The 25706-nt window shown below is 51.5% G+C and overlaps 1 protein-coding gene across 2 annotated transcripts; it reads left to right on the top strand.

Annotated features, from left to right (window-relative positions):
• Positions 1 to 378: 378 nt before the first annotated feature.
• On the top strand, positions 379 to 25479 carry tspan18b (tetraspanin 18b). Of its 2 annotated transcripts, XM_029154010.3 has the most exons (10): positions 379 to 652; positions 3507 to 3717; positions 14962 to 15045; positions 21422 to 21517; positions 22490 to 22684; positions 22970 to 23044; positions 23343 to 23441; positions 23528 to 23704; positions 24247 to 24330; positions 24660 to 25479. In XM_029154010.3, exons 3-10 carry the CDS (start codon positions 15043 to 15045, stop codon positions 24705 to 24707), a joined length of 777 nt encoding a protein of 258 aa, XP_029009843.1. In that variant the 5' UTR covers positions 379 to 652; positions 3507 to 3717; positions 14962 to 15042; the 3' UTR covers positions 24708 to 25479. The 2 variants fall into 2 exon arrangements, with proteins under 2 accessions (XP_029009843.1, XP_055365545.1); XM_055509570.1 differs by lacking the exon at positions 3507 to 3717.
• The last annotated feature ends 227 nt before the right edge of the window (positions 25480 to 25706 follow it).

Here is a 25706-nt window from a genome sequence, read left to right as displayed (position 1 = left end):
TTCCCCCAAGTTGTAGAAGTGAGATGTTGACTTTCACCGTCTGTAAACATGATGTCGTGATCGCGTCAGTGTTACAGCACTTTTACCTCTCAGCTGTTTATTATCATAGAATATCCTCATTTTTAAAGACAGATGGTTGTGGTGTTATTTTGTTTACAACAAGTTCCGCTGTAATAACTTTAAGTGAACTATCTATTTATCTAATTATCGCTGTCCTAAACTGAGTAAACACAATGAAATGGACGTAAGATTTAAAATGTAGCTTCCGATTCTAATATATTACCGTATATTTTTGTAGCATTCTGAGTTTGTGTTTTCTCACAGCAGCGACAATGGGGGCCCGCTGGGGGCGTGTCCGTCGGCGGAGAGGCCCCGCCCACCGGAGCACAGCAGCTGCAGGCTGCGGCGCGCGGCTCTCAGAGTTCGCTAAACTGTTTGCGTAGCAGCCTCCTCTCGCCGCCGCGCGCCGCTGCTAATTGGCATCCCAGATCTCGGAGCGGTGGATTTTACACGCCTGCCGGAGCGGTTCACCGCCGCGGACGCTGACCCACGGCTGCTTCAGTCCCGGTACTTCCATCCAACAGTTCCCGAGCAGAGAGGCTGATCGGTGGCAGCTTCTTGCAGAGGTGACGGCACCGAGCTGCGTCTTGAGGTAGGAGGAAAAGTGTGTGTAACTTATAGACTGTGTGGAAATGACGGCTGGAGGAGCGGAGTTGAAGTCTCCCGCCGCCTCGTGCGTCGCTCTCGGTTATTTATCCGACGGCAGCGGGTCGACGGTCGACGGTGGCGCGCGGCGTTTCAGCCCGAGGTCACTGAAAATGTTGGAGGTACATTCGCACATGTTCGCCGCCGATACGGCGGAAAGCACATGAAATGAAATGAAATGAAATGTAGAAGCAGCGAAAGTCTAATAGTTGTAGTGACTGAGTGGCTGTTACACCGTGGAGAGTTGAGCTGCTGTTTTACTGCGTTACAGCGGGTTTTATTATGAGAAACTTGACAGCAGCGGCGACGTGATGTGGATGTGCGTCAGTCTCCAAGCTGGCAGCTTCCCACGGGGTCCAGCCACGACGAAGGGGGGGGGCGGCCCGCAGACGCGAGTGGGTTCAGCAGATGGAGAACTCGGACGGCGCTACCGTCGCTGCAGGGCAGGAGTTTCCTGTCGGTGCGAATTAATCAGACGGGTGCATCATCCAAAACCGCCTCATCTCTGCGCCGCTGTCTGAAATGCACTGGAGCGAATATGACACGTTCAGGAGCTCGGAGAACGGAAAACCCCAGGCTTAGCAGCACGCGGTCATCAGGTGTGAGGTTCCCTGCATTTACTGACGGAGGTGTGAAGAAAGTTTGCTGCCTGGACGTAAGGAGCAGCGGGAGAAGTGCAGGTTCGGGGCAAAAAGGTCCAAGTCGCTCAGACGAAACTCAATTTGCCTGGTTGCTAGAACAGCTGGAAACCAGCGTTTAATCAGATTTCGCCCACGGAGATTGGCTCCGAGGGAGCCATTACCACACACGGGTCCAGGTGAGCGCGCGGCGCTGGCTTTCCTCGCCTCCAGTCAAAGTCAGAACCACTGGGCCCCGCTCTGCATCTCGCAACGGGCCTCGGCGGCTCGGGCCAGACTGACGGACCGAATCCGCTCCTGTCGTGATTAACGAGCTCAGCTGCTTCACTGGCGGCGTCATGTGCAGGTTGCTGCCGCCCGCCTTTGTTCCCCCTCCGCCCCCCCTCGCTCGCCCCCCCCCTCCCCGGTCCCGAATGAAAGGGAGCTGGAGCTTAGTGGGAGAGAGATGCACACAACCTGGAAACAGAGGCGTGTTTGTTCACCATGTTGTGGGGGAACATTTGCCTTGTCAGGAAGAAGCAGGGGAAGAAAGGGAACAGTAGTATTGATGCGTTCGGAACAGCTGCCAACACGGATGACTACACTCCGCCCGAAGCCCTTCTCTCCGCGGCTTGATTCACATGAGTGTTGGGAAATAGTTTAGTCGCCCAGACGCTGGAGTGATGTTTCAGGATACGAGGACAAATGCAAACAACAGGCTTTATAACCCCCGCTGTGTAATTTACACTGCGAATAAAGGTTAGCGGCAACACGGCATGTGGCCGCGGAGAACAGCAATTAGACGGGAGCACGTTCGAGTGCGTTCAGATCCGCACTAAGCCCAGTTGGTGTTTATTCCGCCTACAGACGCCGAACACCTGGCGTGAGACTTGCCACGGGTGATCAGGGCGCTGCTTTTACTGGGGCCTGTTGCGACGAGGCCGACGGGAAGCGGAGACGCACCTCCGGCGAGCGCGAGCCGCGGCGTGTGGCACCCCCCGCTGAGAGGGAGGGGGCGAACGACCCCGCGCCTCGCGGCGCACAGCTCATTAGGAGCCTGGAATGAATCTGTGGTTCCACGCGCTCCCGTCCGTCACGTTGACTTCCCCGGTCCCTTAATGCGACATGACACTCGCGCCGGTGTGTTCTTTGGCTGTTTGGTCCGTCGCATCATTTACCGCCTCCCTCTCTCCATCCGTATCGATGGAGGCGGAACCGAGACGTCCCTGCACATGAGCTCGGCGGCCGGAGCCGCGGTCCACAGAGAGCCCAGAACTAAATGGAGTATCCGTTGGCTCAATGAGAAAATAGCTTTTTTCGATTGCCGGAGGACTCTTCATTTAATGTGTGCGATGCACAGAGTTCAGTCAGTAATGGGTCCGGCATCTTTGTTGTCAGGAGACATGAGAAAATGAAATTTGCCTTTCAGCGGACTGAGGCCATTTACTGTGGTGGAGGTGCATTCTACTTCAGCTGTTTAACAGCCGTGAAGGCGCCGCTTTATTAAAGGCGTCGGTGCTGCGTTTAGGTGCATAGATGATGCAGGTCGTATCATGCACCAGCCTGATTCGGTGTGAAGGGGTGCGTTCACTGTGCTCCCCATGTTGTGATTGTTTTCTGCTCTGGCTGCGAGTGAAATGAGGTTCAACGGAGGGCAGCAGAAACAGATTAAGGAAGTTAATAATGGCGTCTGTGATGAACGTTCACGTGGCTTTCGCTCCACTGACGACGGAAACAACAGGTGTGGACTGATGCTTCTTAATTAATACGCCACTCAAATACAAAGCCTCACGTCGCGGGGTTTTTCCAATCGATGACTTTTGCTCATTTGTTAATTGCATTATCTTGTTTCTCCCGTTTCATTTTCCTCCTCCTGATGCGCTGGAAGGTTAAAGAAACGGACTCGATCTGTGAATTAAAGACCGTGAATCCAGTAATGGAGCTTTTCTGACGTCATCTATGACAAGTTTCTGTAGATGAACAGCTGATTGCGTAGGACGCATTTAGTATATAGTATAAATAGTTCCGTTCATTATTGCCTCCACCTATAATTATGTTACATTGTGTGGCTAAAGCTTCATTGTTGCGTAATAAATCTTCAGTAGAAACAATGTGTCCTGTTAAACTGCACAGTGAATCAGAAGCGACGTCTTCTTCGAGGTCTTCGTTTCTGTTTGACCACAGGCCAGAGGCGCTGCAGCCGTTCCTGTTCTCACTCGCATTCCCTCGTCCCCCTCGCTTCGTCCACGGCCCAGAGTTCGCAGGGAGCAGGAAGCCGAGGGGACGCGTCCTCTCTATCGGGAGGAAGCAGGACGCCGGCCTGTGCTCGGCCGAGGGTTCTTTGTGCTTATCTCGCGTCGGCCCCGTTTCCCTCAATGACGGCCGCGCGGAGCAGGTAATGAGCTGAAAGGTGTGTGTGTGACAAGCTGGTCTCAGCAGATAGCGTTTAGCTGTCAGCACGCTCGGCCCCCGTCTGGACCCCCGGCACGCGCGCGCACACACACACACACACACACACGAGGAAGGAAAGGCTGCAGGTCACTGCACAGTCTGAGCTCTGACCGTTTGGGGGGGGGGTCCTTTCGTCCCCCAGTCTAAGCCCCAGTGAGAGGGGCTTAGACTCGCCAGGACTCACCCATTCACCTGGCTGCTCCGGGGAAACTGGAGCACAGCAGCTTCGATCCTGTGACCCATTAGACCACCGCTGCCTAATGAAGACGTAGCGAAGCCCTGCACGTCTGTAACGTTTACAAAATGGCTCCTGACTTGGCGAAAGTCACACAGTGGTTCTGTTCGGACTCGCTGGGTCCAGTGTTGTGGCGCCGGGCGCTAATCAAGCAGCAGCGGGGAGGAAGAGCTCATTTTATGGATGCGTGATTGTTCTGCACAGTCGCTGCAGCTTTTCACCATAGAGACGCGGAACATGGGAAAGATAAAGAGCTTTTATAAAACGGGCGCCTTGTTTTGTTTCTATCTTAAACGACTTGGTTCCTGTCACGGTTTCTGATAACGGCCCAGTGTTCAGAGGAATCCTTTATCAACACAAACGGAGGATTGTGGACTCTGTGAGAGACGGCCGCTTGTGCGCGAAGGCTCTGGCTCTGCGTTGTCAGAGTAAACGCACAAACCGCCTCCATGTTGGTGGAGCAGCAGACGCTCCTGCTGCTCGTAATGGCCGTGAACCCGTGAGCGCAGCACCAGCGCGTGCGGCGTCTCCCGCTGCAGCTGAGGCGCGTCGCAGCATCTCTGATCGCCGTGCGTCGCCTCGTGCCCGCGGAGCCGACGGCGGCTGAGTAGTGCTTCCGCCGGCGTGTGCGAGACGCGCGTCCGCTCCGGCCGGTCGGGGATGGCACCGGGAGCCCTGCCGGGCCCGGATCTGTTTTTACAGCCGCTCCCTGTGACTCATTGGAAGTAATGGTGCTCTCGTCTCCTGACTCAGGCATTCTTCTGATGAAATGGGACTCTCTCCCGGCTTCTGGTCTTTCTCTCTCTGCTGCTTCGACCGCAGCTGTGCCCCGGCTCTCCTCCTCCGCCCGGGTTCTCCTGGGTTCTGCCGCTCTTTCCATGCGGCAGAGAGCTTCAGAACACCCTCATTAGTCGTGTGGGCCTTTTATAATGTGCCCTATTTTATTACTCGTGCAGCTCTGCATTTTTTATCTCCTCTGTTAAAAGGGGATCAGAGCCCCTGTAAATATTCTGTTTATTTTTACTCCAGCGGTGGGCTACGCATTAAAGCATGATATAATAATCATTACTGGAAAATAAAAACACTTGCTCCGTCTCACCACAAGTTGATTAGGTAATTTAGGTTTCACAAATTGAAGTAGGAATGGACAGCAGGTTGTTAATGATGACCCAGATAATTAGCCCATTATCACTATAAACAAATTAAGTGCATGTTGGCGCAGGATGTGAGCTCATTAGCTCGCTCTCCCTCCGTTAGCAGATGATGGCAGGCAGCGATATGAAGCCGAACGCTGTAGTTGTGTCAGATTTATGGACACGTTGGGGACCCTCGCTTGGTAGAAATGACGTGGTCTCGTTTGCTGCCTCGGCTTTTCCAGTGTGACTAAATTACAGAGTACATGGAGGAGATTTATTTTGAGCATGATTTGGGTTCGCGTCCCGGTCTGTTAATAACACTTTGCTGTTCCAGTCGGTGATAACCGTACAAACCTCACACACACACACACACACACACACACTGGAAATTGCTTGTTTTATATTAACTGTGTGTGTGTGTTTGGATGTATTTGGATCTAGGCTAAATGTTTTGAGTCCGACCAGTAAACACCACAGCGAAGCAAATTTCTTTCATTTAACTTGGACTCGGACTGAACTGGGCTAATGTTATTCCGCTTCTCTCAATTAGCATGCGCGCTTGTATTCAAACATCACCCGGCGCCGGTGGAAGGCCCTTTTCGGCGTCGCGCGCCTTCGCTCCTTCCCGCTGCCTTTGAAGCCCACACACCTTGTCCCCGGCGCCGCTTCTCCTGCGCCGCTGCCGCTCGTCAGCCTCCGCGGCATCAGGGGGACAGATCAGTGTTTGATTAAAGAGAATCCACAGCAGGTTCCAGCTCCTACCGGTGGGAAATCTGGGGAAAGGCCCGGCTAATGATCTCTCTCCTGCCAGGATCACAGGCCTCTAATATAAGCGCTTGTGTTTCACTTGAGCTTGTTAACGGACAGCGACTGAAATCCTTTAGCGCTTATAAACTGGGAGCGGCGTGGGCGAGTCGTCGTCCCTGTTTGCCCGGGGTCTTGGCTTTGTTGCCTCACCTGGGGTGAAGCCGTATCGGCTGATTGCGTTGCAGGCCGTTGAGACCTTGAGCGGGTACAACAATTAGACAGCGAAGTGCTTCCAGTGCCTCATGATTTTTTGATGGGGCTTTATGAAAATTTTAGCCCACGCTAAAAGCACGCTAGCTGGGGACGACATTCACGGGTCGCCGCGCTAAAACCCAGGCGCTGTCCTTTGGGCAAACAGTGGGTCAGCGCCAGCCGATGCGGCGCGGCCACAGGCGGCCATTGCTGCGGAGGGAGCGACCTGCATGTAACGAGCCCTGTGGTCCAGCGGCCGCAGGGAATTCCTAAGGAATAAGGACGAGGAGAAGAGTAAAAATGGACGCGTACGTTTTGGAATCAAAGAGCAACTTTGCACAATCTAAAAATAATAGTTATTATGGTAAATACGTGCAGACGGTGAATTATAATTCCCTTTTTCCTTAATCCATACTTTTGTGCTTTTGCTTTTCTTTGAAGCTCAGGCAGCAGCAAAGCCGGTCCCCGTTTAAGCATTTGACGTATATTAAAGGAGTTTGATATTTTCATGAAAGTCTCTTTCGGTCCAAGCATTTGTGAGGCTGGAATCCAGGGATCACCTTCACATGTGTTTGTCAGAGATAGCACCGGCACGGCAGGTGTTTCTACTATGTGAAATTAAATTGGCTGCAGCGTTGCCTGATTCCATGTTGAAAAGGAAGGCGCGCAGATGCCCGGTGACACCCCCCCCCCCCCCCCCCCCCCCCCCCCCCCCCCCCCCCCCCCCCCCCCTCCCTACCACCACCACCCCCGGCGGAGCACCGGCTGATCTTGGACGGCCTCCCGCCGGTTTGTCGCCTGTCCCGCGTCAGGACGACGGACCCGCAGCACAGTCGTCCAGCCTAATCTCTGCCCACCTGCCTGTGAAGCGTTTGAGGACAGAACACACGGTTTAGGTATTTCTCCAGGAGCGTCCTCCGCGGAGAAGCCGCCCAGATTATCTCTCCTGATAGTCAGATGCTGCAGTGCAGCGTGCCAAAGGCCTCTGCAAGCGTTGAAGCCAGAGGTCAGCGCTGTTATTGATGAAGCCACACAGTAAAAACATCATCTTCAGCTTGTGGCTCATGACCGTATTTTTTAAGCTTCTATTCCTTTCATATGTAAATAAAACTTGGTGTCCGCAAGTCACACGATGATGCACCAGAGAAACAATGAGCGAGGGGGAAGCCAATGTTTTGAGCAATTACCCAAACCACATTTGCTTATCTCTGCAGGCGCTTTGGATTCGGACAAGCTGCTCTTTTTCTTTTTCTTTTTTATAAAATAAGAACCAGATGTCTACGCTTTTCTAACTCACAACATCTCTGGGCCTTCTATACGTCTGCCACTTCTGGAGCAGCCTCACCCTTCACTCCCACCCCTGGTAATCCAGTCTATACTGGGAAAGCCCCTCCCCCTTTAAACAGTTGGTGCGTGTGTGTGTGTGTGTGCGTTCCTAGAAGCTTGAGAATTTGCAGGCAGATGAAGTTAAGGAACAAACTCATTAAATGTCTCCCACCGTACTTCCACCTCTCATTATAGTGAACGCATTCAGGGACCTCCTCCCATTTGTTTCTCCAGCATTCGCCCGCTATATGTGCATCAGAGGTGCCGTCGTAGCCGCTGATGTGTGATCTGCGGTCCTGCTCCGGTCCTGATGCGGAGGCCTCTAAACGTGCTGTTTGTTTACAGCTGCTCGGCTGCGACGCCAACGCAGACGCGCTCCCCTCCGAACGCTGGGGCGCACGCTCGGGCTCATTACCCGCAATTTCATCACTATCTCCAATTAATACTCACGACGGCGTCAGCAGCATCTGCTCGAGCAACACAGTTGTCATCGGCTCCCCAGAGTTGAGGAAACGGAGTTAGCCGAGCGGCGGCGGCGTCGTTAATATTCACAACTTCTCTCCACGCATGAGCGGCCTCATCTGCAGTCGTCACCGCTCGCAGCTCGCTGCTTTTCTACCGGTAAAACACAGCCCCGTCGCTTCAGACGTTTGACCTTACAGTGTTGCCAGTGTTTTTTCTGACCACATTCATCCTCCACACAATTGTCTCAGATCCATCATGTTTTGCGGTGTAAACCTATTGACTTGTATTTCTTCAGGGACCTAATCTTGGACCACTTCCAAGCGGCTCAGTTTCCATTCTCTCCCCATCTTTCCTCTGTCTCCCATAAATCAATGTGATGTAATTGCATAAACTCCCTTTCCCACAGCTCGGCCAGAAGGCAGAGAGAGAGTGTTTCAGTGAGGCCAGTTAACCTCAGACCCCCCTACCCCCATTCAATTCCCAGAGCTGCGATGTCCCCGGCTTGTGAAAGTTTTATTTTGACCTCTAAATATCTGCGTCTGCAGACCTTCACTCGTGTCTTTGATGGTCTGCGTGTTGCTTTTCTGGACCTGGGCCTGTGGAAGGTCACGTTCTCACAGCTGGTACTTGATGTTTACGTCTGGCTGAAGCACCATAAGCTCAGCAGATTAAATCTCCCTTCTCTGAGTGCATGTGTGTTGAGCCGCGCGTGATTCCTCCTGACGGCGCGAAGGAATGTTCCTTAAAGCTCTCCTGCACTTTGGGCACGGAAAACGCCCCCCTCCCCTTTTTCCACGTTTCGGTCCCACCTGACTTCGTTCCGGGGCCCGAGCAGAGGCTGCTCTGCTGCGAGCGTGAACCACCGCGGAGGCGCGTGCGTCCTGAGGTTTTGCCTTCGTCAGAGGTCTTCCTCGTTCTGCTTCGAACCCGTGCTGCTCCCGTAATTCTTCTGCCATCAGTCGCGCTCTGCTGCTTTAAAGGGGGCGGGGGGGGGTAGATGATAGCAAAAGCGATAAAACCATTTCTGCGTCTCTTACAGAAACACGTTCCCGGCTATTTGGCCATTAGTGAGCTCACGTCTGACAGTACGAGAGACAAAGAGCGTGAGCGATCTCCGCTCTGGCACCGTTATGAGTTTGTCACCGCTTGTTACCTGCTGTCACGACAGCCACCAGCTGACTGGCAGCGGCGGAGGGCTGGGAGGCTATTTGGCACATGTGCGGTTTAATGAGGAGGTCCCGGCGTGGCGCCCCCCTCTGGGCCCAGGAAACGAGCCAGATGCAGAGCTTGGGGCTCCCGTAACCCAGTGGGACACCTGCCCTGCTGCTCCTGTGCACCGCCCTGAAGAATCCACATAAATGAGGACGGCCGCGTCTCAGAACGGGGGAACTGTGTCATAACAGGTTTGCATTCGCTGCAGCCTGTGTTTTTTTTTTTAGCAGTTACTCATAAACTCAAGCGTGCTTCAGCACAAGAGACGACATCTTTTCTATACAAGGTCACAAAGTGCATTAATCTAAAAGCATCATGTTTTACAGGTTCTCATGTTCATGATGTATTTGGTCACATGTAGCTGTATAACATGACCCATACTTGCATTTATAGATGGTAACCAGGAAACAAACTACACGTTAATGCCGCTTCTTTCTAGTTGTGTTGCAGAGCTCATGTATCTGTCTGCATTTGCGGAGATTTGATTAGAACTAACTGGCTGCAGCAAACTGCTGTTAGCATGCACATAATTGCCCGTCCGACATCAAACCACGTTTGCTAACTAATTTGCATGTAATGTTGAACGCCGGGCCGGCGGACGCGGCCGACCGTGCACATGCATCTCTGCTGTTAATCGATTCATTTGGACTGAGCGATGAACCAAGTCTCCAGCGTTCCTCTGAGGATGCTGACGGTGGAGGTGCTCTTTGTTCAAACTCAGTCCGTCCTGGAGGTTTTATGTGTTTTGGAGCCTTTTGTCCACTGACCCACATGTTGGTGCTCGTAAACGAAGCCCACACCAGCGATGCTGCGTTTTGGACCCAGCGGAAAACAACAATTTGTCCGTCAGTGTGTCAAATAAAGAATATTGGTTCTGGGATCAGTCAGTCAGTCAGTCACACATCATCTCACATCACTCATCGTCAAATCTGAGAACGGTGCTTTTCATTTAGCAGTAGCTTGATGAGGCAGTGCAGTAAAAAACATCAGAAGAAGCAGCAGATGCACTGGGCCTCAGCCCAGTTCTAGTTTCTGTATTGGATTCATATTCATTTTCTGCTTCTGACTCTAGTTTTTGTTTACATTATTATACATAAATAGACAATACAGTCATGCAGCAAAGGTAAAATTAACACCAACATCTTTACTTTGGCAGATTTCCTTGTGCATATGAGCAATTTCAGAGGAGGAGTCATTCTCTGGTTTTAATCATAAAAATAAATTACATCTGGTCCCATTGTGCAAAAAATCTGTTTTCACTTCTTGTGTCTTCTGCGCCGAGATGTTTACCACATTGTTTGTCAGCGCGCTGCAAAGCTTCACGAGCCTTAAACAGAGAGGAGGGTCAACGCGGGGGCAGGTTGGGAGAATGTTCCCGAGCGGCGGCTGGTTCTGGGCCCCCTCCGCTAAAACCTGGTGAAGTGTTCTCTGCAACAGAATCTGATTTCAACAAACACAGAGAGTGGCTGCTCCTCCATCGTCCGAGGCCCAGAAATGGGTACCAGATGTTCTTAACACGTGTCTAAGTGGCTGCTTTGACTTATAGACTGACATATTTTTGCATTCTGATTCTAATCTTGGCAGGACACACGTGTTGTGGTGCAGAGTCACAAGATAAAGTGTTTAAGTTGTGATAACGTGCAACAAACAACATCACACTAGAACTTTAGCTTTAGTATGTTTGGGAACAGTGTTATTTGTTTGGACTGAGCAAGAAGAAAAGGGCTTTAATTAATAAAATCATTGCATCTAGAAGAAGTTTTATCTGTAAATTCCATCAAATACAATTGATATAACCTTCATCTTTCCATGAAGTCATACATCTTCACTCGGCTCAGACTAATGAGTCTTCCTGTTCCAGGACTTTCTCAGGGTGCGGTAACTTTATTTCACAGGAACGTCTCTGTGCGCTGTCACTCTTCTAATATGACTTGACTGCAGTTCTGGCGTGTTGTCTTTCGTGCACTCGTGATGTTTTAGCAAAGGAAAACATCCTGAGGGGGAGGCTCCTCTTGGCAGCCGGTCTGGATCTTTATCTCTGCTCCTCGCTGCGGCGAGGGCTGTGCGAGCGCCTCTCCGCCTCGCCGGGGCTGCAGGATTTGACTGGGATGGAAGCGGCTATCATCTGGCTGGCTGATCGGCTTACGGGGGCCTGTGGGTGGGGGAGGCGCCGAACAAACTGGCGAGAGTTTAACGCCCCCCAGCCCCCGTGTTTGTGGTAATGAAGCCCGCTCCGTCGGTATCTCCGCTGTGTTTTTGTAACCCTCACTGAAAAGCCTTGCTCTTAATTGCGTCCCCCGGGGCCCAGCGCGCTCAGCATTCACAGCCTTTCCTGTCCCTCGCGCTCCTCCCGCTCGTCTCCCGGCTTTAGCCCCGTCATCCCGTTTCGACAGGTCTTTCCTCTTTAATCGCTCCACTTCAAAGCGGTGCTGCTGACCCCCGGGCCCGGCCTCCCCTCACACGGGCCGCCGGCCCTGGGGCCTGAGAACGGGGCGCGAAGGCGGCTGGTGAGGTTGGACAGACGCGGCCTAACAAGCTGTTTGCGCCGCGTAAGGACGGGAGCAGGTTGCAGATGTTTGACGGATCTGCGCGAGACCCCTCTCGCTGTTTGCAGACGGCATCTTTGTGCAGCTGATTGATGCGGGCGGCTGCCTGGGAAACCCGCTGCGACGAGGGCAGGCCTGGCCAATGTTTTCCTGCGCCTCACCGAGCGGGTGGACGCGGCGTCGCCTTTCATCAGCATCAAGGCTGCGCCCGCCGAACGCGGCTGCGAGGGGGCCGCATTCTTATCAGGTTTCCATTTAGCCCAGAACAATTAACAGTGGGGAAAATGGAGGACTGCATAATGAGTTCAATCTGCATCTTTTAGCTCAAATCACTGTGGGCTGCAAATGAGTGAATGCACACTGGGCCGGGTTGCAGCAGAAAGCGTCCAGTGGAGCGCGGAGAACAAAGGAAGCAGTGGCTTGGCTGCGGCCAGACGGGGGATGCTGACTGATTAGGTGTGCGATGCCCTTTGATCGTAGCGGGGATTGTTCCTTCACCGTGATGGTTTATCTTTATCTCTGCTGGTTGACTCACACTGCTGGATCGATAAATCCAGATGGTGTAAGGCGATAATTCTGCCGGGGTATTGGCCTCATTAAGGCAGTCATTCCAGAAATATATGGCTGCCAACTATGGCTCTTTCTGCTCTCTATAGCATTACAGCATGATCTATATGGAGCGAAGATCACCAGGGATTTTTCTTTTTATTAAGTGTTTATCAAGGTTGGATTTAGGGCCCGCAAAGACTTGGTTTCTAAATGTACCTGGGTTCAAACCCAGCTGCGAGGAGTCCTTGGGAGAATTGTCACTTCCTTCCTAGCTTTCCTGTGCACTTCCCCACAGGAAGTGTCTCCCATTAGACTTTCTGCTGTTCTCTGACCTCCGGCGTTGTAGTCAAGGTTGGCTGCATGATTGACAGGATGATGTGAGTCATGAGTACAAAAGGGAAACTGGAACAATAGCAGCCTAGTCAATGTGAGCGTACAGGAAACGCTGGGCCGGGCTCATAAATGACTAATAGTGTGATGTTGGTGAGTGTGAAACCAGAACAAGTCAGCGAGGACTTTATTTTAGGGAAAACTGTGATAGAAAGCTTTTACAAAGTGATGTCCAACTATGTCTGTGGGAGAAAAAGTTTGGTTGGCTAGAAAGGCGAGAGGAGACGGTTGTCATGGCGAGCAGCAGTGTTACATCCGATCGGACGTTATGAGGTCACTGCCGCGAGCTCTCCATCTCATGGAGGAGCTGAAAGCACCAGTGGGCAGGTTCGCTGGGCAACATAGTCAACATGGTTCGCCATCATTTGGCATCAGCTGCCTGACAGAGACTGGGATCTGTGACGGAAAAGTGAACACTCACTCAGAGCTCAGAGCGAAAGAGGTTTAAACTCCACCTGAAATGAGTGTAAATGTTGGATTGGCGTTTTTAAGATGGACAGGAACCGTTACACCTGTTGTTGCCTGATAGGTTCCTGTCCAACGTGTTGGGAATTCAGCAGCTACAGGAGCCCAATTTACACCGTGCAACTGTCCTACGCACAGGACAGATGTTGGTGATGCAATAATACTGTCAGAGTGTGAAATATCAGTGGAGGCTAATCAATTAGTGGCTGCCTTGATGTTAAAATAACCCACAGTGCTCCAGAGCTTAAATGTCAATGAGTCGTTGCCCAGATCCTTTTATTGTAAATAAAGGAAGGCCGTGGAGCGGATGAAGCCTATTCTCCAGTGCTGTCGCTCCCCGCTTCGCCGGACCCTCGGTGGCCTGGCCTTCCCAGTCTCCCTCGAGGGCTCGTCCCATTGTTGTGCTTTCTCAGCCGTCTGCGCCGATCTCTCTTCTCACCCCCATAACCGATTCAATGAGGCTCCGCGATCCTATTGGTGCTCCACTTTCTTGTGAAAAGGTTCCCATGGAAACCACAAAATAATGCAGACCCTCAACACTGTTATTCTCCACCAGCTAATATCTCTCTAAACAGCGGTTCACGAGACGCCGGCCGTGCAACAGGCTCCAGGAGCGAAACCTGGCCGTTCTGCCAGATTACATGATGACGCCAATTATGCACCTATCTGCTGCTGCAACAGAACGAAAGGGGGGGGTTTGCCAGGGGGCCAGTCGTTTACTCTGTAAACGACTGGTTCCAAACGCAGCCGCCGTGGAGATGCCATCGGCTCCCCGAGCGCTATCGGAGTTCAAGGCTCCGTGATAAGGCTGCGTATCGCCGCGGCGCATCTGCCGCCGCTCACACCCGTCCGTTTCCTCACCCAAGCTTTGATTGCCTTTTCTAGATGCGATCGGGGGGTGAGTGTGTGTGTGGGGGGGGTGCGCGGCGGCTGCTGTCAGATGGCTCCCGCGCGCGCTGGTGGATCTGATGTCTGCTGGCGTGTCACGGGGATGATGTCGCCGGCTCCATCAGCCAAGACACTCCTGGGATTCTCTCCATCTTCAGCCCCTGTCAGGACGCGAAAGCCCCTGCCTGCATTCCACCATCTAATGTGGAGGCTCATGCCACCGCAGGCAGCTCTCACCGTATGTGACGCCGCTGTTGTCAGCGCCAGGGCTTTGAAACCGGCTCCAAAGTATTGTCAAAACTCTGCTGTCGACTATTTTTGCACAGCGCGGCTGGAATACCGGCGCTTTAATTGGCTCTGGTTGCTATATCATTATTTTCAGCTGGGAGACACTTGTGGCGACGCAGTTTAGAGACGGGGGGAAAGTTGAAAGCGTTTATGCTCATTAGATGCGCTTGGTTGGAGACGTACTGTACATTAACGGTTGAAGCCGCGCACGTGAGCGCGAGGTGTTGGACTTTGAGCGAATAATGCATGAGTTGAGCCGCTCGCCAAGGTCACGTCGGAGGAGACGGTGGCGTGTTGGGTCTTCTAATGAGGGATAATTCCCTGAGTGAGGAGGTGCATTGATTCCAGCGTCTGACGGCAGATACGAGCGCTTTATTTGAGCGGAACCCGCTGCTATTAAAGACAACGCGTTTTTTATTTTGTCTCTGTTAATTTTGCCTTCAAGCAGGAAAGTGAAATATTCACGCCGATAAAGCACTGTTGCAGCCTGAGATTAGCTCACTGTTGGGAGCCAGCGCTTCATACATAATTAATGCAAACTCATTTTAAGTGTCCTAGAATTTTTTTTTTTTCCATGCGCCCAGTCTAATTCTCCCCAAATCAATTTCGCAAACCAAGACGAGTTCGCCTCTCTTTGCTGCCATTTTCATCTAAATCCCGACCTCTGCTTCTCTCTTTGTATTCAACAGCCCATGAAAACAGGAGAGGAGAGGCAACCAAGAGGAGTCACCAGCTTCCCCTGAACAAAGACGAGGCACCAGCAGATACACATGGTACCGTGGGCTTTTATTCACCTATGCATCACACGCTGCGCTGAGTTAAAAACTAAACACTGCTCTGGTCCGACTGCCTGTACGACACACGCCTGGGCTCAGCTTTGCTCCTGCATCTGAACGATTTCCAGCAAATCCAGCAGCGATTGCACTCCGGCAGACACGTGTTAAATCGGGGGGAGCGGCGGCAGAAAGCGCTTGTTGACAGACTCTTTCACTAAGATGCTGACAGCACGGAGCCGAGCCATTGTTACCGTCAACAGCAGGCACCGAGCTGGTGAGAGCCGGCGCGTGAAGCCGGTCCTGGGAACGGGCTCAAAAATGCACCGCGCTTTGTTAGCGTCCCATTTGCATGGGCGCTCGCGTTTGGTATTCCAGGCACGGCCGAGCCGCAGACGTGCATGGATTGAGAGGTGAAAGGGGAGTTTGGAGTCAGACACATCAGTCGTAATCAGCCGCAGCACATCCGCTTTAAAATCAGCCAAACAGGCTCATTTATATTATAAGTGCTGCTTGATTATAACTTCTTCGGGAATAATTCTGGCTTGTATGAAGTTGGAGTTTCATACTTCTATCAGACAGTAGCCAATAAAACTAGAGTGAAGAAATAAAGTCTCAGCAGTAGCTTGAAAAATGATCTGGCTCATCTTAAGGTCTGTCTGGATGCTCCACTTGATTTCGATCGTCCTCAGCAGATGGAGTTTACTGAGGATTTGTCTGTGTTCTCAAAGACGCTGTGCCTGGTGTTTGTGCAGATGACAGAACGGCCTCATCAGAACACTCGGCAAACATCCTCATCTGTGTAGGACTGTGTGTGTCCTGATCAGCCCATAACTTGAGATCGTTGAGTAAAAAGTCAATTCAAATGAGGCCCGACTTGTCATAAACAGACATTATAAGTTCTGTGATGAAATCTTTGAGCTGAGCGCTTCGGAATCTGTCTCATCATCGCAGAGGTGCGTTAATAACAACATGTGTTTGCGCTGAAATTACAAGGTTCAGTAAAAGAATCACGATTCGGCGAGTCTCATCGTGCAGAGGCATCGACACACTTAGGGTTTATTTATATGAAGTTGTTATTTGCAGCAGGGCCTTCGATAGAAGTTGGTATCGCTTTCATCTGTGCTCCCACAAAGACGTTCACACGCTTCATCCTCAGGCTTTGTTTTGATCTAGAAACCCCGGCCTGTACTGTAGCACAGATCCCGTTTAGGGTTGTGGTGTTTTATCCTCTTTATTTGAACTTTAGCTGATCGTGTGTGTGTGTGTGTGTGTGTGTGTGTGTGTGTGTGTGTGTGTGTGTGTGTGTGTGTGTGTGTGTGTGTGTGTGTGTGTGTGTGTGTGTGTGTGTGTGTGTGTGTGTGTGTGTGTGTGTGTGTGTGTGTGTGTGTGTGTGTGTGTGTGTGTGTGTGTGTGTGTGTGTGTGTGTGTGTGTGTGTGTGTGTGTGTGTGTGTGTGTCGTAAGTGGTAAAGCAGCTTCTCAGCAGCCCCCGCCCCGGTGGAGCTAGCTGTATTCAAACCAACATATGGCCTTTAACAGGGCGTGAGTGATCGCTCATTACACAAATGACTGGCCAAGCTGTCGCCCCGTCGTAAAGCGTTCGCCTCTGCTCCCCTTTTGTTTTCCAACAGGAACTAGTGCTAAGTGGAGATGCCAACTACTGATCTGCACACAAAGGCCACTCTTGCCCTGTATCCGGGTTGCCGTGGAGACCAGCATCCCTCTCGGAAGGCTGGAACGTCTCCAACATGTGCTAAAAACCCACTCCAGGGGATTTCACAAAATTGCAAATTTGAGCCATAACAAAATCACAATTCTTATCGTTTGCTTCATATTCCTGTTTCCTCCAAGGGGTTGCGAGTCTGCAAACACTCATGTGATTGTGTTAGTGTGTGTTTTGTGTTCCTGTGTATGTTTGCCCTCCTAAGTTTCCTTTTATGCAGAGTTCCCTGAGGCTGAAAGTCTTGTCTTTCCCTAAATCCCTGCTGCCTGTGATGGACACTCTCTGTATAAGCAGACGTCTCGAACAACAAGCTCGCCTTGAACATCATTAATAAACACTGGTCAGACTGCAGAAGGCAGCAGGAGAAATGCGTTTACAGGCAGTTGCTGCAGAAAAGAGGAAAAATGAAAACAAGGAAGGAAGAGGTTGGAGTGAATGATTCCCCCCGTTGTCGTCACATTCATTAAGGAGCATTTAGTTTGAAGTGGAGTTATTACTCATTTCTGTGTATCCTCCACAGCTCCCTGTGGGAAAAGCCCAGTCCGAGTCCAAACAGGCGCTGAACAAGTGTTTATGTGTTCACCGTGTGCTGCTGCCACATGCCCCCAATGCCAGACAATCAGTTAACTAAGAGCTGGAACTCCAAGGTGATCAATGCATCATTGAGCATGTGCCCGGGCCTGGTATCGATCCGGTGCCGCGCGGCCCGTTTGTGTCTTCACTCAGCCAGATGGAGGTGCCGACACAATTAAGTGAGGACGTCTGCTTTGGGAGCGCGAGGGTGGCTCCCACACACACAGCAGCGTGCGGTGGAAGCCAAAGTCTGCTCGTCTCCATCACGTGCGCGTTGCACAAGTTAAGCGAGAGGCCTTCGGTGCCCTTCCCCCTCCGGCCTTTCTTATCTCGGCAGCTGGAGAATCGATTTCACTGTGGGAGTATGAGCGACTGTAAATACTAAGCCGGCAGATGGATGTGTGCCCGGTTGGGATGTCAGGAATGTGGCCCGCAGAGCTGCTGACAACACATGGTCAGTGTGTTACTGACTGTGCATTTGTTCATTCTGGGAGTCTTTCCTGGTTAATCAGCCTGTTGTTCAGGAGTGTGTCAGCTGCCTGGTCAGAGGACGTCTGCCCTCGGGGATTCGCAGGCTCTCCTTTCCAAAGCGAACGGGTCCGGGGAGCATTAGGACCTTGGCGTTTCCCAACCCAGTAACGCTACGCCCACGCACCAGTGTGAGCTGGGCTGCTTCTCAGCTACGTTCCACCACTCCTTCAGTGTTGCCTGCGAGCGGCGTGCCCTCGAACGCAGCGCGGGGTGCGCTAGCTACTTAGCATGCAGCACTTCAAAGCTCCTCGGTGTGACAGCACAGCCCTGGGCTCATTCTTTACTAATTGGAGGTTCATTAAGGGACACAGCGCGCCTCAGGAGAGGCCTGCTCACTGCCAGAGGAGTCTGTCTTTATTCAGATTTGGGGGGTGTTTATTTGCTTCAGCTTATTCAGGAAGTCATGGAGAAATATGAAAATGGGCTTTTAATTGAGATAAAGGTTGATGCGGCGTGTGTGGCCCCTTAATGTCATTGTCGGAGGGTATTAGTGCACCCCGGAGAGAGCTTTGGAGTGAATTGCAAAAGCTGGAGTGGCACACCTGCTCCAGCTGCATCTGGGCCCCGGGGCGACACCGCGAGCGCCGTCCCCGGGGATCAATTACAGGTGATCATTTGGAGGGTCAGAGGCGTTTAACGGGGTCAAGCTGCAGCCCTTATGAGCTCAACAGGGTTCTGGTACTAACGCCTATCGCTCATGCAGGCTCACGTTGGACACGAGGCGAGCCGGCTGGTTACTGGGGGGAGGCGGAGCGCCCCCCGTCCTTGTGGTGCCCATCCATTTGTGGCTTATGGAGTGGGGTGAGGCGGACCCGCCTCATTAAGTGCGCGTATCCGTGCACGGAGCACTCTGGGAGCCCGGTTGCGTGCTGTGGACGCCGACCAAACGGACCTCTGGATCTGTGCGTTAAGCATGAAAGATGGCCTGTAGCAGCATTTTATAATTCCTCCCCATCATGCAGAGAAGAATGTAGGTCAGATGGTTTTGCCCTCATTACAGAGCTCCGGTTTCTTTCGGTGCCGGTGAGGTGATTTGGGATCAGATCTCATTAATTCACTAGATCGGGCTGTGGAGCTGTCTAACCAGGAATAATGCATCAAATTTTACCGTCCTGTTTTTTCTGAAATCAGATGCTGCAGATTGATTTGGCATTTACTGGAAACCTCGGGCAAAGACTCCCACTTCTATTGCCAGGCAGCGTTTCCTGCTGAACTATTGTAAACACCGGCGGCATTGTTGTCGTATTTGCTCATAATTGGTGCTTTGCCGCGGTCCTATTCAAACACAACGCCACACAGCTCATTATCCTGCCACGCCGCTAGCGCAGCGATGCGGCTCACCTGAGGAGGGCCTGCCTTTGCTCCGCCGCTGACTCGTCGACGCTGTCGGAGGCTGCGGCTCCTGGGGCTCGGCGCGCGTTCGGCTTACGCGTGCGATGTGTTCGAGCAGACTCAGAGGTGTGATCTCCGTGAGTGAGCCGTGGTCCCAGTGAAATCATGGGAAAGACCCGTTTGTTTACTCGGCGCCTTCTCCTGGGTGTCTGTGGCACTTTGATTTATGTGGTGCCGGTTCGCACCGCGGGCTCCCTGCAGTACTGTATGTGGAGGCCGGCTGGGCCTGTGGAGGGCACGCCGTTCTGAGGCAGCCAATGCATTTTAATGCATAAAAGAAAATTGGCTCCATATCTGACAGTTAGTTTGACCCGCAGAGCAAAAGGGTGACGCTGGAAGCGAAATCAGACGTTTTGTCTGGAAAATGAGACGCAAGTCCTGCGAGGTTTTCCTGCCAACCTTATCCTCCTCTTCCTCCCCCTCCTTATTCCGCCTCTTCATCCCCAGCTTGAATAAATGCGGTTTGCACTCATCACAGGAGCGGAGGACTCATAGCGGAGAGCGGGAGGGATGAGAAAAGGTCCTTCCTGCTTCTTTGCTGAGACTGTAATGAATGCAAATCTTAGTGGAGACCTCTCGTGCCCTCATTAGAGCTTTCACTGGATCTTTGGAAAGGAAAGAGTTAATTGAAACCCATCTCAGGCTGTGAGGCCGTTGGTTTCTCTCGGTGCCGCTAGCAGAGTGATCAATACTTAAGCGTATTGGTATGATTTACAGGAGGCGTTTAACCATAGCTCTAAATCAATTTGCGTGGGTCCTGGGAGGGAAGAAAGGAGAGCGGAAAAAATAATAAGCCCTTCGGATGGCGCGGCGAGGAAACGCTCTCGTTCTGCGATAACAGAGCGAACGGCAGACACATGCTGCCTTCATATCTGTGGTAGTGTTCAGTTTTATTGTCACTACAGCCTGCAGTGAGACATTAAACTTTCACTCGCAGCACAACAGAAACGGGAGCGGGAGAGAAAAACGCAAACCAGAGGCAAAACACAGGGCGCTGCCAAATCTGCCGTGACTGGCTTTAACTCCCAGGGGTCGTGGCTGATTTCACCTGGTGTGTTTATATTAGAAGAGTGGAGGCTGGAGCTCATCTGAGGGGACAGCACAGCCAGACAGACAGGACTCGACGCTGGCGTCTGTCATAAAGCGGGCCTCAGCGCTGCCTGGCAGACGCAGAGATCACCCAGAGGAGTCCTCTGACAGCACATCAGCCGGTGGAACCACTGACTCAAGATTATGAGATTACGTCTGATGGATGTGCTCTGGAGAATAGATAAAAGGAGTCAAAGACGGCATTTCAACGTGGATTTGCATTTGGATGCGGCGCTGGCTAGCGGCGCTTTGTGAGAACCTATTTACCACTTGCTACCCACCCTCGGTCCCGACTATCGCTACGGGAGGGCAAATTAATAATCACAACTACAAAGCATAGAGTGCCGGCTCATTTCTGCCAAATAATTAATTTTCTTCTTCGCCTGAGATGATCGTTACAGCTGCCCTACAGAATGTTTCCATTCCTGTTTTCATGGAATGTGATTTCTTAGGCAATAACTATCTTCCCTTATGGGAGAATATCCTCCATTTGGAGCTTGGTAGGTTGAACTAACTCCTGGTGATACTGTCTGTATACAGGGTGTGTGGGGTTATAGACACGGGGACAGACTCTTCATTAACTGGGAGTGCTTCATCGGGGGAAGTGTGTTTGTGTCGGATGGAGGTTTGCTGATGGGAGCAGAGGGCGCCTACTTCTCATTACATTAGGAAGAAGCAGCTTGATCGCAGGAGCCCCAGTCAGAACTCATATCCTCAAAATGCTCTGAGACAGGCAGCCCCCCCGAGTCGCACTGAACCCTGGGATCCCGTCTCTCCGGACATGGGCCGTGCTGATAGGAAGTGAGGTCGCAGGACTGTGGAGGCTTATTGTTCAGCTTAGGCTGAGTCATGGTGTCAGGTCGGATTGATACAGTTGGGCCCGAACGCGAGGAGGGTTCTGCACTAAATGAACCGACCGGCGTCTGACTGGCAGAACTCGTTAAAAGATGCGAGCAGGTTTTATTTATCCATCCGGGCCGGAGCGCGGGCTCCATGGGGCTCCATGGAGAACGGGCATCCTGAAAGCCCGCGGCGGCGTTCATCATGTGCTGCTGTGTTTTCTCCAGGGGCAGGGCGAGGCTTCAGCTCGGGGGACCACCATGGAGGGGGACTGCCTCAGCTGCGTCAAGTACCTCATGTTCGTCTTCAACTTCCTCATCTTTGTAAGTATCCCTCGCCTCCCCCTCAAGGACGCCCCCCCCGCCGCCGCCGTCTCTGAAGCTACTGTCACTCTAACCATTGGAGATGGGCTCCAGGCTGCCCCCTGCCCGACCGGCTAATGGAGCCACATTTGCATTTCATTAGACGGAAGCAATCTTGATTCTGTCATATTCCCGTCTGATTAGATTTTAGCGTGCGGACGCACATCTGAGGCTCACGGTGCCTCGCGGACGCCGTGACTGGCACCTGAGTTTATCAGACCCGATCAGACAATCGAGAGTAATCCTGTTAGGTTGAAGCCTGCAAAGGAGGGGGGGGGCGGAGGCTTTGTATCCTTTCCTGCTTTATTAGGCGCATCCAGAGACTTTACTGGGATGAGGCTGTTTAAGGCTGTGGTGCGAATGGAACCGGCCGAGGCATTTTCTCACGTCTCCGTGTCGGCGTGTCGCTTGTGGCCGTTTCACGCTCGCGTTCCGAGCTTTCGAAATGGCCTCCACCTGTCAGCAACCTCTGGCTCTGTGCTGATATGGCCTTAATTTGCAGACAGCCAGGTGTCTCCCGGCGACAGGGAGGACGGGATCGTGGGGGAAGCGTTTGAGGCTCGCGTCTCTCCGCCCCGACACTGCTTTTCTTAATCCACACTGGCTGCAGACGGGTTTGAGTGGGAGGCAGGATAGTGGGACGGAGGCTGCAGTCGGGTCTTTAGCAGGTCGAGGGTTTAGGCGAAGCCTCGCTCCACCCGCACCCCCTGAGGTGTCATGGCTGTGTAGATACCAGCCGTGCGTCTCACCTCATCCTTTTAGAGATTTGCACTGCTCTTCTGGATAAAAACACACTTATTTTCCATTATGGCATCCTGAAATGTTCGGAGCTACTGAGGATACAGAGCGATCCTTTGACTGTCATTAATTTATAATGCGCAGCCAATTTTGGTTTTGTCTAACTAGTGCCTTCTCTCCCCTTGACTTCACCAGCTAGGCGGCTCCTTCCTCCTGGGGGTGGGAGTGTGGGTCCTGGTGGACCCCACGGGGTTCAGGGAAATCGTGGCGGCCAACCCCCTGCTGTTCACCGGCGTCTACATCATCCTGGGCATGGGAGGCATGCTCTTCCTCCTGGGCTTCCTCGGCTGCTGCGGGGCCATCCGCGAGAACAAGTGTCTGCTCCTCTTTGTGAGTCTGCCGGCACATACGGAATGCGGTCTTTGGCACTGATCTTGTTTGCGTGCGCGCGTGTTGATTATTCTGTGCGTCGGTTTTTTGAGGAGCGTCTCGCTCGAAACGGAAAGCAAAGGGAGCAAAATGCCCTTTTATTCGCCTTGATGCCTCGAGCCTCATGCATAGTTAATACCGCGTGAAGCCGGCAGAGCCGGGATGTGATGCGAGTGACTGACGTGCACTTGTTCTGACTCCCATCCACGTTGATCCGCTCTCACTCTGCCTCTCGTGTCGTTGCAGTTCTTCATGCTCATTCTCCTCATATTCCTGGCGGAGCTGGCCGCTGCCATCCTGGCCTTCATATTCCGGGAGCACGTGAGTTGAACGCGCTGAAGGTCCGGTCGGGCACCCAGTGCATCCTTTGAGCGAGCAAACAAAGGATTCACAGCAGGAGCAGATATTTTTACTCACATTACACAGCGTGACCTCTGGCTCTGAATAGTTTCGCTGTAGATGAGCTATGCTAATAGAAGCTGCTCTCGGGCCGAGGTGAGGAGGCTGCAGAGCTTCAGTCCCGGCCGGTCTGCTCATTAGGTCCTTCACAGTCAGTCCTGCTCTCAAACACTGTTTGAGCCCCAGACGTGCATGTACTAACCTGTGCCTGTTGCTTCAGCTGACCAGAGAGTACTTCACCAAGGAGCTGAAGCGCCATTACCAGGGCTACAACAACACTGACGTCTTCACCTCCACATGGAACGCCATCATGACCACAGTAAGGCCACAGCACACGGCCTGCGTATGTTTTAATTGACGCTGGGCTTGGGCGATAACTGCTCCGACTCCGCCTGTCTCCTCCAGTTTGACTGCTGTGGGGTGAACAGCCCGGAGGACTTCAAGGACAGCTTGTTCAGGCTGCTGAACCAGAATCAGGTGGTGCCAGAAGCCTGCTGCCAACGCGCCAGTCAGGCTGGGGAGTTGGCCTATGACAGGAAGGAGCAGTGCTTATCTGGCACTTTGATGTTCCGCAATAACAAGGTAACTCCTGACATCCACACCGTCAGCCCGCTTCCTCCTTCACATCACGTCCACGGTTAATTAGAGCCGGAGCCTGTTGGAAGGTGACATGGAGGAACTAGCCGAGTCCTCCATGGCTGATTAGTGAGGAGCCGTGAGAGACCGCGCTGTGGAATACGGTGTGCATTTGTATGTGTGGGTTTAATGAGTTGGATTCCTTGTGAAGCATATGGATATTTATAGCTTAGAAACAGAGCTCGCAGTGAAATGTAATTACAGTGAAAGCTGATAGCATGAAGTTTTTATTGCACCATACACCTGTTGTATTTCCAGACACCAGGACAATATGAAGCACACGTGACGTGCGCTTCTGCCTGGTCGCACAAAGAGCCGTCGTTAAGAGGCAGTGCTGCTGGAGGCCCTGCTTCCTGCTCTATCAGCCCGGCTTTTGTTCAGAGCCTCACTCGATTAACGCCGCGACGTTGCTTTAATTGTCTTGGTAATTCTGCAGGTTTGGAGCCTATTGATTGTCTACTGAGCTCTGCATCTCCGTGTCTCCTCAGGGCTGTTATTCTGCTGTCGTTGACTACTTTGAGCTGTACATCTATGTGGCTGGAGCGCTGGCCATTGTGGTGTTGACCATTGAGGTAGTATTTAATTTTATATATTTTATGTGTAGTATCACGTGGTGGTTCTTCTTTAAGCCCCCTGATGTTGATATTCTGTTAATTTCAGAAAAACTATTAATTTATTAATTACTGCATTGAGCTGGATGTCTGCGTAAAGTTCATTTTATGTTGTTTGTGTAGCAAACTCGCCATCTAGTGGTGAGATGACACAGGCACATACTAAATGTTTGACTCATCTTTCTAGTTTGAGCTTTTACAAATATGTTGTTTTTCTAAACCTACAAGCTTCATTATTGCTGTGTTTGCTCATTTACTGCACTAGTAAATAATTGAATTTCTTTCCTCAGCTCTTTGCCATGGTCTTTGCGATGTGTCTCTTCAGGGGAATCCAGTAGAGCTTCTCCATCTGCGAACTTCTTTTTAAAAAGGGAATTCAGGAGAATTGAACCAAATGGACTCTTGTAAATTTGTTGGTCTCTTTTTCTATTAGTCAATTGGTTGGAAACAACAAGGTTGCAAGCTCTTGTACTTCACAGCTGGACTTTTGAGGTACTGGGTGGAAAAAAAACATACTGTACACACACACACAACATAAAGAAAGAAAGAGATCAGAGACAAAACTGATGTAAAAAGATTTGTGTGTGAAGTGGAAACAGTCATTTGTGGACCAGGTCTAGCACAGACTGGGTGTAAAGTGGGCCGAGCATGAGGACCAGGTGAAGCCTGAGCAGACGGCACTGCACTGACTTTTGGATGAAGAATATTTATATTGAGTTGGTTTAACTTTAAAAAAAAAGTGTTTTATGTACACGTTGGCTGTTTTCCCCTTCATATAGTAACAACCCGCCCCCCTCCACACGCCTTTGTACAGCCACTCTTCTTTAGCGCTGTATTACATAAGCTCTGTGTGTGTGTGTGTGTGTGTGTGTGTGTGAACATACTGTACTGGATCCTTTTTTTGAATGTGTATGATCTGGATTGTGAGCTTGTGACTTTTCATGAACCCTCCCATCCCGAGCTTCAAAGCCAACTTCTGCTTCTTTTTCTATTTGTATTGTGGTGTTTATTGCAGTGGTGGTTACTTGTGATTTAGGTGGTGAAATGTATGTTTATGCATTTGTATTAGATTGTTGGAAAGTCAACAATATAAAAGGCATTTTAAATGGCTTTTCCTTGTGTGGTTATTAAACTGGTTGCACATTTTTTAGATTGTATTGGTTGAGAAAGATCAGTCAATTCTTTGAATTTAAAATGTATCCATACATTACATACAGCACAGGAAAACTGCCTCAACAATGTTCTCTCTGTCCAGCAGAACTTCATTTTACTGCACATACTGCGGCAAAATTCAAAATTAAGAAGTAAAGGATGAAGTATAGTTTCAGAGACACTTG

The sequence above is a fragment of the Betta splendens genome, chromosome 6 (assembly GCF_900634795.4).
Source record: "Betta splendens chromosome 6, fBetSpl5.4, whole genome shotgun sequence".
In the NCBI taxonomy this organism is placed as follows: Eukaryota; Metazoa; Chordata; class Actinopteri; order Anabantiformes; family Osphronemidae; genus Betta; species Betta splendens.
This window is presented reverse-complemented; position numbering and strand designations above follow the sequence as displayed.

Coding starts and splice junctions, on each gene's coding strand:
- tspan18b (XM_055509570.1), top strand. Junction 23,442..23,527: donor GGAACGCCATCATGACCACA/GTAAGGCCACAG, acceptor TGTCTCCTCCAG/TTTGACTGCTGTGGGGTGAA. Junction 23,705..24,246: donor TGATGTTCCGCAATAACAAG/GTAACTCCTGAC, acceptor GTGTCTCCTCAG/GGCTGTTATTCTGCTGTCGT.